Raw genomic sequence first — 13,976 nt, forward strand, 5'->3', positions numbered from 1 at the left:
GGATTGAATTTGCTGTTGCCTAATTGTTTTTTGGTAGGTTTCCAAACTGCATTCCTTCCATCTATAGCATTTCTTAATGTTACTCAGTTCCTTTGGCTTTGATGCCTCATGATTGAGTATTGCTCTGTTCAAGTAGACTGTGATTTTGCTGTGGTCTGATAGGGGTGTCAGTGGGCTGACTGTGAACGCTCTGAGAGACTCTGGGTTGAGGTCAGTGATAAAGTAGTCTACAGTGCTACTGCCAAGAGATTAGCTATAGGTGAACCTACCATAGGAGTCCCCTCGAAGCCTACCATTGACTATGTACATACCCAGCGTGCGACAGAGCTGCAGGAGTTGTGACCCGTTTTTGTTGGTTATGTTGTCATAGTTGTGCCTAGGGGGGCAATATCTACCTGTAGTATTGTATAGCTTTGGAATCGTACTATCGGGATTGCGTGACGATTAGCTTAGCAACCCGCGTGAAGCGTCATGACAACGTGAATGCGATTGGTCGACAGTCTGCTGCGTGGGGTGCTATACGTTCCTTCAGTCATTGTAATCCATATATTGGTCAACTGCACCATGCAATGCACCCTGGACTTAAGAGGCAGACAAACAGGAAAAATGAGCTAGACCCTCCATTACAAATGACACATTTCTCGAGGTAGGAATATCACAAACAGATGATCAATGACACATTCGAGAGGAGACATACTCTCGAGTTATGACATCGGCCAGTATTGAAATCTGACATGTATGATAGACATTTCGCGATCTAAAACTCGTATTCCTATTAACTTCCAGTGTAGTGAGAGCGACTATCACTGTGCTAAAGGATGCCAGACGGATTTCTGCCTGCTTGATTGCCAATAACTCAGATGCACATGAAATAACCCAGGGAATTAATAGAACATCACCCAGAGATGCACAAAAACAATATAACATTCAAAATGGGTGAACCTTTCCTTTAATATGTTGCTAATTTCACAGTGGTTTCAGAGTCCCGCAATAAACTACGACAGCTAATATTTGTGAAAACTCTTTACAGTTCTGTTCTCTGAGTGTCACCGAGTAGGCTGATACCCCAATTTTAATGGACCCAAGATCCATAGGTAAGGCTGTACATTGCAATATATGTATGCCACCATTGCAATTCTGAAGTCTATACATCCACAGTGCAATTTCAACAGATTTTTACTTTGTGTCAGATGAATTAGTTATTGTCTTTTGTTGAATGAAAACAACACTCCAACCTTGTTTAGCAGTATCTAGTACAATTGTGTCATGAGTCCACAATGTGTATCTGTTTGCATCAGTTTCAATAGGGAACTTTTATTTTGAAGGCAAACCGCCGATTCCACTATTGTTAATCACGCTAATGTTGTATACAACACTCTGGTCAAGGAAGCCCATAATTGGCCAAGATGTGGGTTATTCAGACTTTATTAGTAAGGTTACAAACAGTTAATAGCCCACTGTGCATTATTATTACTCTGGATTGGAAGACTGGGTTTACTGAGTGTCATTGATGCTGCCAGTGATCAATTGGAAATGGAAGGCTGCAGGTAGCCTAGAGCGTTGGGCTAGTAACCGAAACGTCGCTGGTTCAAATCACGATTTGACTAGGTCAAAAATCTGTCAACGTACCCAGTACTTAACGGCAATTGCTCCTATAAATCTGCTACATGACAAAAATATACAGTATTTAAAGAACCTGCTATTCGTTACGTTGACTGTCAGTGTGCTAAAAACATGTTCATATTTTGTGTGGTTATCCTTCCTTTGTCTCAATATAACAGAAATAGGGATGGTATAGGCTGAGGAACGAGATACAACATAGCCTAAGGAGTAAGATCACATGCTAAACAATTCTGTCTTGTCTAATCGAAATCTCAATCATAACACGAACATAAAAGGAACATGTAGTCTGTTACAATAACTCACCGGCATCATATTGGCAACGTATCGCATGCAACGTTGGCTACTGCTATCTTCGATTCGAGGATATTAAATCCTTCACGTATTCGATAATCCAACAGAGCAGTGACATCAGATCTAGTTTATTCCTTTTTTCTGTCGCCCGTCTATTATACGCACGAGCCTCTCTAATTTTACATTCTCCCGTTCCACAATTATTGATGTTGTCTTTACTGGAGACCTGTTGCAATGGTACTGTAACAAGGCCCTTCTCAATGACAACGATCTATCCCTTGAAATAATTTCTCACGATTAGTCCGGTGGCCACCTGATCGACATGGTTATTTGGCCCAACAATGTGCAAATGTGCAACCATGAATAATAGAACGGCAGAAATAGCCAACTGTACGTCCATTGTTAAATCCAATTTTCAATCCATCTTTATCCCTATCTATTAAAGACTTTCATTTTTAGACAATGTGTATCTAGAAGTGTACTTGCCCACTAGGAAAGGTATCGGTTGAATTTACAAACGTCGGCAACCCAACCCAAAAGCGAGTGAGGCGTTCTGCGAATATAATAATGCGGCGTTCCTAACCAAGTGGAAAGGTGGTAATCATCAGTTGTGAAGCGGTAAATAGGAGTTGTGTACATTCACATGCATTCAACTCGTTGAGAAACGCTGATTGGCTAATGGCAAACAAGCTGCGTCAACCATCAATTAAAAGTAGAGCTATCATGCTCGTAAACAAATCAGACTTCAAAAACCATATTAATAATGTTTATTGTTGCATTTAACTGCTGAAAATGCTGTTATAGCAGCCTAGTTTTAAAGACTAGCCATAACATAGTAAAGTTCACTCAAATGAGTATGATATGTTACGTTTGGTATATATGGTTATGTAAGACTTTTGGGCGACCAAACCAAAATCAAATCAAATCTTATTTGTTGTAATTTTATTGTTATTGTATTGTTGTTTTTATTTTTAACTTTAGTTTATTTAGTCAAACAAATTTTTCTTAACTCACTTTTTTTCTTAAAACGTAATTGTTGGTTAAGGGCTTGTAAGTAAGCGTTTCACCTTAAGGTGTTGATGTGACAAATCAAATCAAATTGTATTTGTATGCGCCGAATACAACAGGTGTAGGTAGACCTTAACGTGAAATGCTTACTTACAAGCCCTTAACCAACAATGCAGTTTTAAGAAAAATAAGAGTTAAGAAAAGATTGACTAAATAAACAAAAGTTTTAAAAAACTAACACAATAAAATAACAATAACGAGGCTATATATACAGCGGGTACTGGACCGAGTCAATGTGCGGGGGTACAGTTTAGTCGAGGTAATTAAGGTAATATGTACATGTAGGTAGGTGTAAAGTGACTATGCATAGATAATAAACAGGGGTGTCAATGCAAATAGTCCAGGTAGCCATTTGATTAGTTGTTCAGCATTCATATGGCTTGGGAGTAGAAGCTTCTAAAGAGGCTTTTGACATGGTGCTCCGGTATCGCTTTCCATGCGGTAGCAGAGAGTCAAATCAAATCAAATGTATTTATATAGCCCTTCTTACATCAGCTGATATCTCAAAGTGCTGTACAGAAACGCAGCCTAAAACCCCAAACAGCAAGCAATGCAGGTGTAGAAGCACGGTGGCTAGGAAAAACTCCCTAGAAAGGCCAAAACCTAGGAAGAAACCTAGAGAGGAACCAGGCTATGAGGGGTGGCCAGTCCTCTTCTGGCTGTGCCGGGTGGAGGTTATAACAGAACATGGACAAGATGTTCAAATGTTCATAAATGACCAGCATGGTCAAATAATAATAATCACTGTGGTTGTCGAGGGTGCAACAGGTCAGCACCTCAGGAGTAAATGTCAGTTGGCTTTTCATAGCCGATCATTGAGAGTATCTCTACCGCTCTTGCTGTCTCTAGAGAGTTGAAAACAGCAGGTCTGGGACAGGTCAGCACGTCCGGTGAACAGGTCAGGGTTCCATAGCCGCAGGCAGAACAGTTGAAACTGGAACAGCAGCACGGCCAGGTGGACTGGGGACAGCAAGGAGTCATCAGGCCAGGTAGTCCTGAGGCATGGTCCTAGGGCTAAGGTCCTCCGAGAGAGAGAAAGAAAGAAAGAGAGAAAGAGAGAATTAGAGAGAGCATACTTAAATTCACACAGGACCCCGGATAAGACAGGAGAAATACTCCAGATATAACAGACTAACCATAGCCCCCCGACACATAAACTACTGCAGCATAAATACTGGAGCCTGAGACAGGAGGGGTCAGGAGACACTGTGGCCCCATCCGATGATACCCCCGGACAGGGCCAAACAGGCAGGATATAACCCCACCCACTTTGCGAAAGCACAGCCCCCACACCACTAGAGGGATATCTTCAAGGCCGAGTATAGCCCACAAAGATCTCCGCCACGGCACAACCCAAGGGGGGGGCGCCAACCCAGACAGGAAGATCACGTCAGTGACTCAACCCACTCAAGTGACGCACCCCTCCTAGGGACAGCATGGAAGAGCACCAGTAGGCCAGTCACTCAGCCCCTGTAATAGGGTTAGAGGCAGAGAATCGCAGTGGAGAGAGGGGAACCGGCCAGGCAGAGACAGCAAGGGCGGTTCGTTGCTCCAGTGCCTTTCCGTTCACCTTCACACTCCTGGGCCAGACTACACTCAATCATAGGACCTACTGAAGAGATGAGTCTTCAATAAAAACTTAAAGGTTGAGACCGAGTCTGCGTCTCTCACATGGGTAGGCAGACCATTCCATAGAAATGGAGCTCTATAGGAGAAAGCCCTGCCTCCAGCTGTTTGCTTAGAAATTCTAGGGACTATTAGGAGGCCTGCCTCTTGTGACCGTAGCGAGCGTGTAGGTATGTACGGCAGGACCAAATCGGAAAGATAGGTAGGAGCAAGCCCATGTAATGCTTTGTAGGTTAGCAGTAAAACCTTGAAATCAGCCCTTGCCTTAACAGGAAGCCAGTGTAGGGAGGCTAGCACTGGAGTAATATGATCACATTTTTGGGTTCTAGCCAGGATTCTAGCAGCCGTATTTAGCACTAATTTAAGTTTATTTAGTGCTTTATCCAGGTAGCCGGAAAGTAGAGCATTGCAGTAGTCTAACCTAGAGGTTGCAAAAGCATGGATACATTTTTCTGCATAATTTTTGGACAGAAAATGTCTGATTTTTGCAATGTTACGTAGATGGAAAAAAGCTGTCCTTGAAACAGTCTTGATATGTTCGTCAAAAGAGAGATCAGGGTCCAGAGTAACGCCGAGGTCCTTCACAGTTGTACTCCTCTTCCATGGCTGTGCAAAGTTGCTGGATATTGGCAGGAACTGGAACACGCTGTTGTACACCTCGATCCAGAGCATCCCAAAAATGCTTAATAGGTGACATGTCGGGTGAGTATGCAGGCCATGGAAGACATGGGACATTTTCAGCTTCCAGGAATTGTGTACAGAACCTTGCAACATGAGCCCGTGCATGATCATGCTAAAACACGAGGTAATGGCAGCGGATGAATGGTACGACAATGGGCCTCAGGATCTCCTCACAGTATACATTTTTTTTAAATGTATTTATCCTTTATTTAACGAGGCAAGTCAGTTAAGAACAAATTCATATTTACAATGACGGCCTAGGAACAGTGGGTTAACTGCCTTTTTCAGGGGCAGAACGGCAGATTTGTACCTTTCAGTTACTGGCCCAACACTCTTACCACTAGGCTACCTGCCGCCCCCAAAAAAGAAGAAGAATAAGCCGGATGTGGAGGTCCTGGGCTGGCGTGGTTACATGTGGTCTGTGGTTGTGAGGTCGGTTGGACGTACTGCCAAATTCTCTAAAACAACGTTGGAGGTGGCTTATGGTAGAGAAATGAACATTAAATTCTCTAGCAACAGCTCCAGTAGACATTTGTCGTGGAAGTTCTAAAGAATCAGGAGATTCTTGTTAACAAGGGAGCAGTTCAATACAACACACACATATATGGTGAATCGATAGAGTGCTCGAATAATACAGAAACGCAAGGGGTTTATATAGAAACCCCAACATTTCTTGGTCATGGTAGGTTCCACCCCTCCCCGGCAGATGAGGGCATCATAAGCTACCTTGTTTTCTTCTTGTGGCCAGGTGTATCGGGTGTGTGAGGTCATAGCGGACAAACAAGTGATAACGGCAGTTCCGTTTACTCCTTCCTCTACCAAGCTAGACTTCTATCTCTTGTATCTCCCGACAGCTGTGCCCTTGGAAGATAGTAAAAGAACAGGATGGACTGAAGAACTGTGGTCACTCTCAGAGGCTCTTTGTCTTATGCCATGTGACCAGGTTACTCAGAAGCAAAGATGATTGAAAACAGTACAGGTCTATCTGTTCCTCAAGTTTATTTCTATCCCATGTACTTGACTACACGCCTAGACCAGCTGCGGGGATTGAATGTGGAAGAGATTAACCATCCTTTCTCAGAAGCACAGCATTGGCACTAAATAAATGTCTTTACTGTTGATAAGCATATTAATAGTTAAATATTAATATTAAACAAAAAAGGTAAATACGTAATTTTTCTCTCACACATTCCTGCAGTCAGCAAACCAATTGCATGCTCCCTCAAAACTTGAGACATATGTGGCAATGTGTTGTGTCACAAAACTGCACAGCTTAGAGCGGCCTTTTATTGTCCCCAGCACAAGGTGCACCTGTGTAATGATTATGCTGTTTAATCAGCTTCTTCATATTCCACACCTGTCAGGTGGATGGATTTTCTTGGCAAAGGAGAAATGCTCACCAACAGGGATGTAAACAAATTTGTGTACAAAATTGGAGAGATAAGCTTTTTGTGCGTTTGGTAAATTCGAGCATTTTTTTTTTCAGCTCATGAAACATGGGACCAACACTTTACATGATGTGTTTATATGTTTTTTCAGTATACATTATAATGCCTTTGCCTATCATGGAAATTGTGTAGATTACCACACAATGTGCTCCGAGACAGGATTGTGTCGAGGCATAGATCTGGGGAAGGGTTCCAAAACATTGGAACCACCAAGACTCTTCCTAGAGCTGGCTGCCCAGCCAAACTGAGCAATCGGGGAGAAGGACCTTGGTCAGGGAGGTTACCAAGAACCTGATGGTCACTTTGAGATGTGGAGATGGGAGAACCTTGCAGAAAGACAACCATCTCTGCAGCACTCCACCAATCAGGCCTTTATGGTAGAGTGGCCAGACGGAAGCCACTCTTCAGTAAAAGCCACATGACAGCCAAAAGTCAGATCCAGGACTCTCAGACCATGAGAAACAAGATTCTCTGGTCTGATGAAACCAAGATTGAACTATTTTGCCTGAATGCCACACGTCTGGAGGAAACCTGGCACCATCCCTACGGTGAAGCATGTTGGTGGCAGCATTATGCTGTGGGGATGTTTTCCAGTGGCAGGGACTGGGAGACTAGTCAGGATCGAGGGAAAGATGAACGGAGCAAAGTACAGTGAGATACTTGATGAACACCTGCTCCAGAGCGCTCAGACTGGGGCGACGGTTCAACTTCCAACATGACAACGAGCCTAAGCACACAGCCAAGACAACGCATGAATGGCTTCAGGACAAGTCTCTGAATGTCGTTCAGTGGCCCAGCCAGACCACGGACTTGAACCCGATCGAACATCTCTGGAGAGACCTGAAAATATATGTGCAGCGATGCTCCCCATCCAACCTGACAGAGCTTGAGAGGATTTGCAAAGAAGAATGGGAGAAACTCCCCAAATACAGGTGTGCCAAGCTTGTAGCATCATACCCAAAGAAGACTCGAGGCTGTAGTCGCTGACCAAGGTGTTTCAATAAAGTACTGAGTAAAGGATCTGAATACTTACTATGTAAATGTGATATTTCAGTTTTTTATTTGTAATAAAAGTGCAACATTTCTAAACCTGTTTTTGCTTTGTCATTATTGGGTATTGTGTGTAGATTGAGGGGGAAAAAACGATTTAATCAATTTTAGAATAAGGCTAATGTAATAAAATTTGGAAAAAGTCAAGGGGTCTGTATACTTTCCAAATGCACTGTAAATTATAAAAGCCTACCCTACTGTAATCGATTGCACACAACCAACCATCTAAAATGTGATTTCACATTACAGATCAAATGGTCTTTTAGGTGTACGTAAATCCATGACTCTTGCATTTAAAGAAGCACTATGCAGAAATTGCTCCCTCATTTCCTGGTTGCTAAAAGTATAATAGGTCGCCTAATAAAAAGTTACATATTCTAGCTTTAACATACGGCTCACATAATAAACCATGGGCCTATAATTAATAGACTGAGACTAGAAGGGGGGGGGGGGGGGTCAAGTGCAAGATGTAGGGTTTCAGGTGATTTCGGAAGATGGCTTCAGGGGGAAGGTGGTTCCACCATTGGACAGGGGTGTAAAGTACTTGAAAGTACTACTTAAGCAATTATTTTGGGTATCTAAACTTTACTTAACTATTTATACTTTTGACTACTTTTCCTTCACAACATTCCTAAAGAAAATTGTATTATTTTTACTCCATTCATTTTCCCTGACACCCAAAAGTACTCGTTACATTTTGAATGCTTAGCAGAGAGGAAAATGGTCCAATTCACACACTTATTAAGAGAACATCACTGGTCATCCCTACTGCCTCTGACCTGACAGACTCACTAAACACATGCTTCATTTGTAAATGCTTCACATGCTTCATTTGGTGCTGTCTGATTTGCTTAATATAAGGAATTTGAAATGATTTATACTTTTTTTTGTTGATACTTAAGTATATTTTTAGCAGTTACATTTACTTGTGATACTTAAGTATATTTAAAACCAAATCATTTTAGACTTTTACTCAAGTAGTATTTTACTGGGTGACTTTCACTTTTACTTTAGTCATTTTCTATTAAGGTATCTTAACTTTAACTCAAGTATGACAATTGGGTACTCTTTCCACCATTGCCATTGGGGTGCCAGGAGAGAGAAGAGCTTGGACTGGGCTGAGCGGGAGCTGCCCTCCTGTAAGAGTGGGAGGGCGAAGAGACCAGATGTGGTAGAACAGAGTGCTCAGGTTGAGGTGTAATGCTTGCTATGAAATCTGATGGTGTATGCATATTTAGGCCAGTGCTTGACTTGGACTGAAATAGGTGCCAGTACTCATTTTGGGTGCCGGTACCAGTTATATTTAGGTGCAGGAACTCCTAATTACTTTGGAGCTAATATTCTACAGGAGGAGCAAGAACTCAGTTATGGTGAGCTCCTGCCCAAGTCAAGTACTGTGCTTAGGTAAAAAGACAATTAATGTCCCGGTGGGAACAACAAGTAGAGCTCAATCTGATTGGGTGGGCCTGAGCCCACCCGTGCCTAGGCCCCTGCTGTAGCAGACTTTTGTTTCTCATTACTGCTTAGCATGTCCCTGGCATTTTGATTCAGTCAATCATGCTGCCACTTCTTGTAAATGCACGTTTACGTAGTCTCCGAGGCATTTCTCGGGGCACACTTAATAGGCTAATGGGTTTCTTTACATTAGGGATTCTTAATCACTATCATAAATATTTAGACTCACTTGGCTTGTTTGCACAACAACAAGCAATGGGAAGATATCAGAACAGGGACGTTGGGGAATAATAACATATTGTCCGGGATACATTTGTACTGTGGTGAAGCTGTCTCTATAGTAATGCAAGGTCTCTCATAATCATCATCATCAATTGCTATGGAAATGCTGGGATGTGTTGTTCTATGAAAATGATGTTTAATGTAAAGATGCAACTATGATGGTGATATGATATGGATTACAAGGCTATACTCATTTCATGTTACACACAGACACTCAACCATGCAAATTGGCTGGGTTATTATTTATTTAGGCATCACACATTATAGTCTTACTCTTATCCAGACATCATATACATTCTCACTAAATCACATCCAATATCACACATCAACCTACTCAGATCTACTACACACATAATATCTTGACTTAATTTTCTAACATCTGTGGCATTGGCTCAAAGGCAAACAGGCAAGGAAATACAACATATACATGTATATAGCTAGAACCTGTTTCTTCAATTCTAAACATCAGACATTTGAAATCTCATAATACCTCAAATGGCAGTAACTTTACAAGCACTAATTATGGAAAATGTAGACTGAGAATAGTTATGTTATCGTTATGGTAAGGGGTGAAATAAGTATAGCCAGTTTTAATTGTAACAGCTTAGCAGATTATAAAGAAAGAAGATCAGTCTTTGCCACAGTGTGTCGGGCGAGCGGGCCTGTCTGCTGTGAGCTGCAGACTGTCAACATGGCTGAATGGGGGCAGCAGCAGGGACGGGACACAAACCTACAGCCAGTGCTACAGTGGGTAGAGGCGCAGATGAGGCCACCATGGGAAGAGGTGATAGCGCTCTCACTCACGACCAAAGGGTTGTGGTCAAAGTTTGAGCGACCGCGGCTGGCTGATGGCGTGCTACAGCGGGCATGGAAGGAGCCAGCTACGGGAGAGGAGAGGTGGCAGGTGGTGGTCCCAAAAGCATTGCGGGAGGCTGTGCTCCAGAGTACTCATGCCCCCCATGAGGAGAAAGGTGGCACTGCACCGGGACAGGTTAGCCCCATACAGAGGGGCCTCTGCTCCCCAAACCCCAGGGACCCCCACAATTCCCCTCTCTGGCAATGACATTCTCCAGGCACCTACCCCCAGGTGCCGCAGACAAGGCTCCAGACAGCCCACTCCCCCTGTCTCCCTCCCTGTGTCACAGCGTGGTTCCCCAGAGCCACGGACTGTATTTCCTGTTCCTGCTTCCTTGTCCCCCATATCCCTTCCTTCATCCCCTGGGTCCCAGAGAGGCAGCCCCCTGCCACGGATGGAGCCCCCTGTTTCACATCTGGACACTCCGCAACCATCACGGCCACGCAAGTAAAGGAGACCTCCGGGTCGCTTCAGAGACTTTGTTTGTTCCCTCAGGGACGAGGGACTTTGTGGTGGAGGGGCTGTGTAGCAACCTGCACAGACAGAGGTGTGTTATGTGGTAGGCTATTAGTGGGTTGTGTTGTACTTACCAGTGTTCGCGGGGTCCGCCAATCAACCTGCTATCTGCCAATCACGGGGATGCCTGGAATGTTCTGATGCCGGGCATCCTGGTGTTTGGCGGAGTGGCGTGGAGGGGGGCTGGGCAGGGGGATTGAGCATTGGAAGTTAAGACCAGGTTTAGCCAATGTTCTCTCTCTTACGTCTGGGCTTCACAAGAGAAGGTCACGGTTGGCTTGTGGGGTATCTTTCGTTTATTTGGCGTGGGCTACGGCCAAACAGTAGCCAGTGTAAAGTTGGGTTAATAAACCGTCAATTCGTAAACTCAACCCTCTGTCTGGACAATTGTTCCTTTATGATCTAGTCAGGTCATTACAATATTAATCTAAAATTGACTATAGAAATAGATGTTGTTGGGAGTTGGGAGATCTGGAGAGACCTGGTCAGTCAATTACTAATACTCTTAGTAAAAGTATTTATCTTCAACACGCAATCTGTGGATTCTATTCAATTAGATAGATTCGAATGGTATGTTAAACATCACAGCATATTTGAAAGATATATGGCACGTAGAAATCAGAAGAGAGTGGCCAGCAGAGATGGGTTGTAATGTGGAATTGGAGACAAGTGGGAGTAGAGTTGCTGGGCGGGGGACAGAATGATCATCAAAGATAAACGTTTTTTTTTAAGTTTAGAAAAAATACATAAAGTTTGAATAACACTGAGGGGCAACGTTGTTACAAGTAATGCCTGTTTGCCTGAGGCTGATGCCGCGCAGGTTTTGTAGGTGTGTACACATTGTGACGGCCCTGAATTTTTCTGAACAGTCTCAGTGCTTCTCCTTCCAATAGGGCGCTTCCCCTTTAATTCCCAATTAAATAGTGCTTCTCCTTCCAATAGGGCGCTTCCCCTTTAATTCCCAATTAAATAGTGGTTCCCCTTTAATTCCCAATTAAATAGCCAGCATCAACTGCTCAAAAGTGGGGTTGTGATGGAGACGTGAAAGAGGATGTGGTCAACCCTCAGTTCCGAAGCGTCTCTATTCCGTTTGTTTTGTAGCCTAATAGCAAGTTTGCCCAGGATCTGATCCACTCTTTGCGTCCTTGGAATACACCTCTCCGTTGTTCTTCGTGGCCTTTCTCCGCTGGATATCTGTTGGCAGATTGGATTGTCTGACCGACTGACTACAACCTTTTTGTATACTGTATTTCACTTGTTTCGGTGATGTATACCGCGATGATTTATGTAGTTAGTTGTAGTTGAGGACTTATTAAGAGTTGATACGCTTGATGGTTGTGTGGTAAAATAATTGTTATTTTGATTGTATGATTTGATACTGGCTTTACGCTACACTTGTATGAACGGACAAACATTGCGTGACTAAGGTCACTTGAGTTCCCTGAACTCCTTTACCGGGCTGGACTCTTTTAGGCCCGAGGTACAGGACAACCAGAGCTCATTATTTGTTATATTGTAATGTGTATGTGTGATCATTTATGTTTGTAATACAACCCACGCAAAAGAATACAGTTTTTGAAGTTCTTTCCAATGTTTTAAGGGTTTATGAAAAGTGTATTTCCATCCTGACTTTTACATAAGTCCTTTGTATTGGTGTAGACTTGACGGACCAGATGGGACTCATTCCCTCCCAAACCAAAAGGAGAAACCAATGTTTTCTCTGGAAGGCACAACCTACCTGGCACCCCTATAAATAATAACCTCAAGTCAAAACCGTTACAACATGCATATACACACACTTGCATTCAAACCCACACACGTGCACATACACACACATTTTAAATATGGGAGGGCAGGGTCTTGGATGGTTGAGGGGCAGCTCTCGGGGAACTGTGGATATTGGAGGGCTGGTTGGGAGCTTGGGCCGGTGGCTGATAGGTCGCTGGTTCGGGTCCCCGTTTTTGACCTTGTGGGAGAGCTGTCGACGTGCTCTTGAGCAGGGTGTTGAAGCTGGTTGCTTCTGTGGGTCGCTATGGATGGGAGTCTGTTACATGACTGAATGTAATGTAAATGTTGAGCTGCTTCACTGCAAGTAGATATGTTTTAATTTATTTTTGTAAATGATATAATAAAACAAAATGTTGTCTTGTGTCAAACTTAGTTTTGCAGGAAGTGAACAGAGATATATCCAAATCTTTATGTAATTAATTAATGCTTATATCGATCTGATGACATTCATAGTAATTCATCACATTCTGCATGCAATGCATAGGCCTAGTGATTATATTATAGCTCATCGTATTATAACACTGTTGGTGTGTTACATGAATAATCATGCGTAGTCTCTTGATAAGCCTTGTATTCTTCAATACAACAATTATATTTCCATGTTGAGTGCAAAAGCTAGTCAGATGGATAACTACAACACTTGAATTTGGAATTTCAGTTTCTACATTTCCTGACACTCCATTGCCAGCAAGCATGGACCAGTATTGTATAGTAAAACAAGTATCCTAAAGTCTATAGGCGTAGCCATTCAGATTTTACATTATGTTGGCCTACATGCATAATCGTAGTCTACTTTGCAATATACTGCCGTTTTATCAAATGATTCTTCAATGATTGTTTTTATCCATGCTTTGAGCTCAGTATACCTATGACTGCATAACTCATCACTCTAGGTATTTCATTCATTCTCATAACATTTCTACAAACAACTTTGACATGTTAGGTCAATCCTTGCAGTCACAGTTCCATCTTGTATAATGGTTCAGTGTTGAATGGTTATATTCTCCTCCAAGTGGCAGGGTGGTCATCGACTGCAATATATAAATTCTGATTTGTGGTTTTCAGCTTCAAGTTATGGTTGCCCGCAGCCCATGAATGACAATTTCAGTTTGTGTGGTCATTCCAATAATTTTGTAAATGGTTCCAGGTGGTTTCAAACGTCTAATTATTCATTTTGTTAGACAGTTTATTCTCTGAGTCAGGGTTTTACTACAGATTCTTCTCACCAGTGTACCTTTGGGCAAATATCAGGTTTAGTATTACAGTACAACAGTTTGATTTGTTTGATCTTA

General features: G+C 42.7%; 1 protein-coding gene across 1 annotated transcript in view; it reads right to left on the reverse strand.

The window, feature by feature from the left end:
- The window catches only part of LOC139566976 (apoptosis-stimulating of p53 protein 2-like), a 49,958-nt gene extending 47,403 nt beyond the window's left edge, over positions 1 to 2,555 (reverse strand). The window contains exon 1 of the mRNA XM_071388367.1: positions 1,927 to 2,555. Within this exon, the coding sequence (XP_071244468.1) occupies positions 1,927 to 1,953 (27 nt within the window). The 5' untranslated portion in view covers positions 1,954 to 2,555. The remainder of the gene's footprint in view (positions 1 to 1,926) is intronic.
- Positions 2,556 to 13,976: the final 11,421 nt, after the last annotated feature.

This window comes from Salvelinus alpinus, unplaced genomic scaffold (genome assembly GCF_045679555.1).
Source record: "Salvelinus alpinus unplaced genomic scaffold, SLU_Salpinus.1 scaffold_40, whole genome shotgun sequence".
Taxonomy (NCBI): domain Eukaryota; kingdom Metazoa; phylum Chordata; class Actinopteri; order Salmoniformes; family Salmonidae; genus Salvelinus; species Salvelinus alpinus.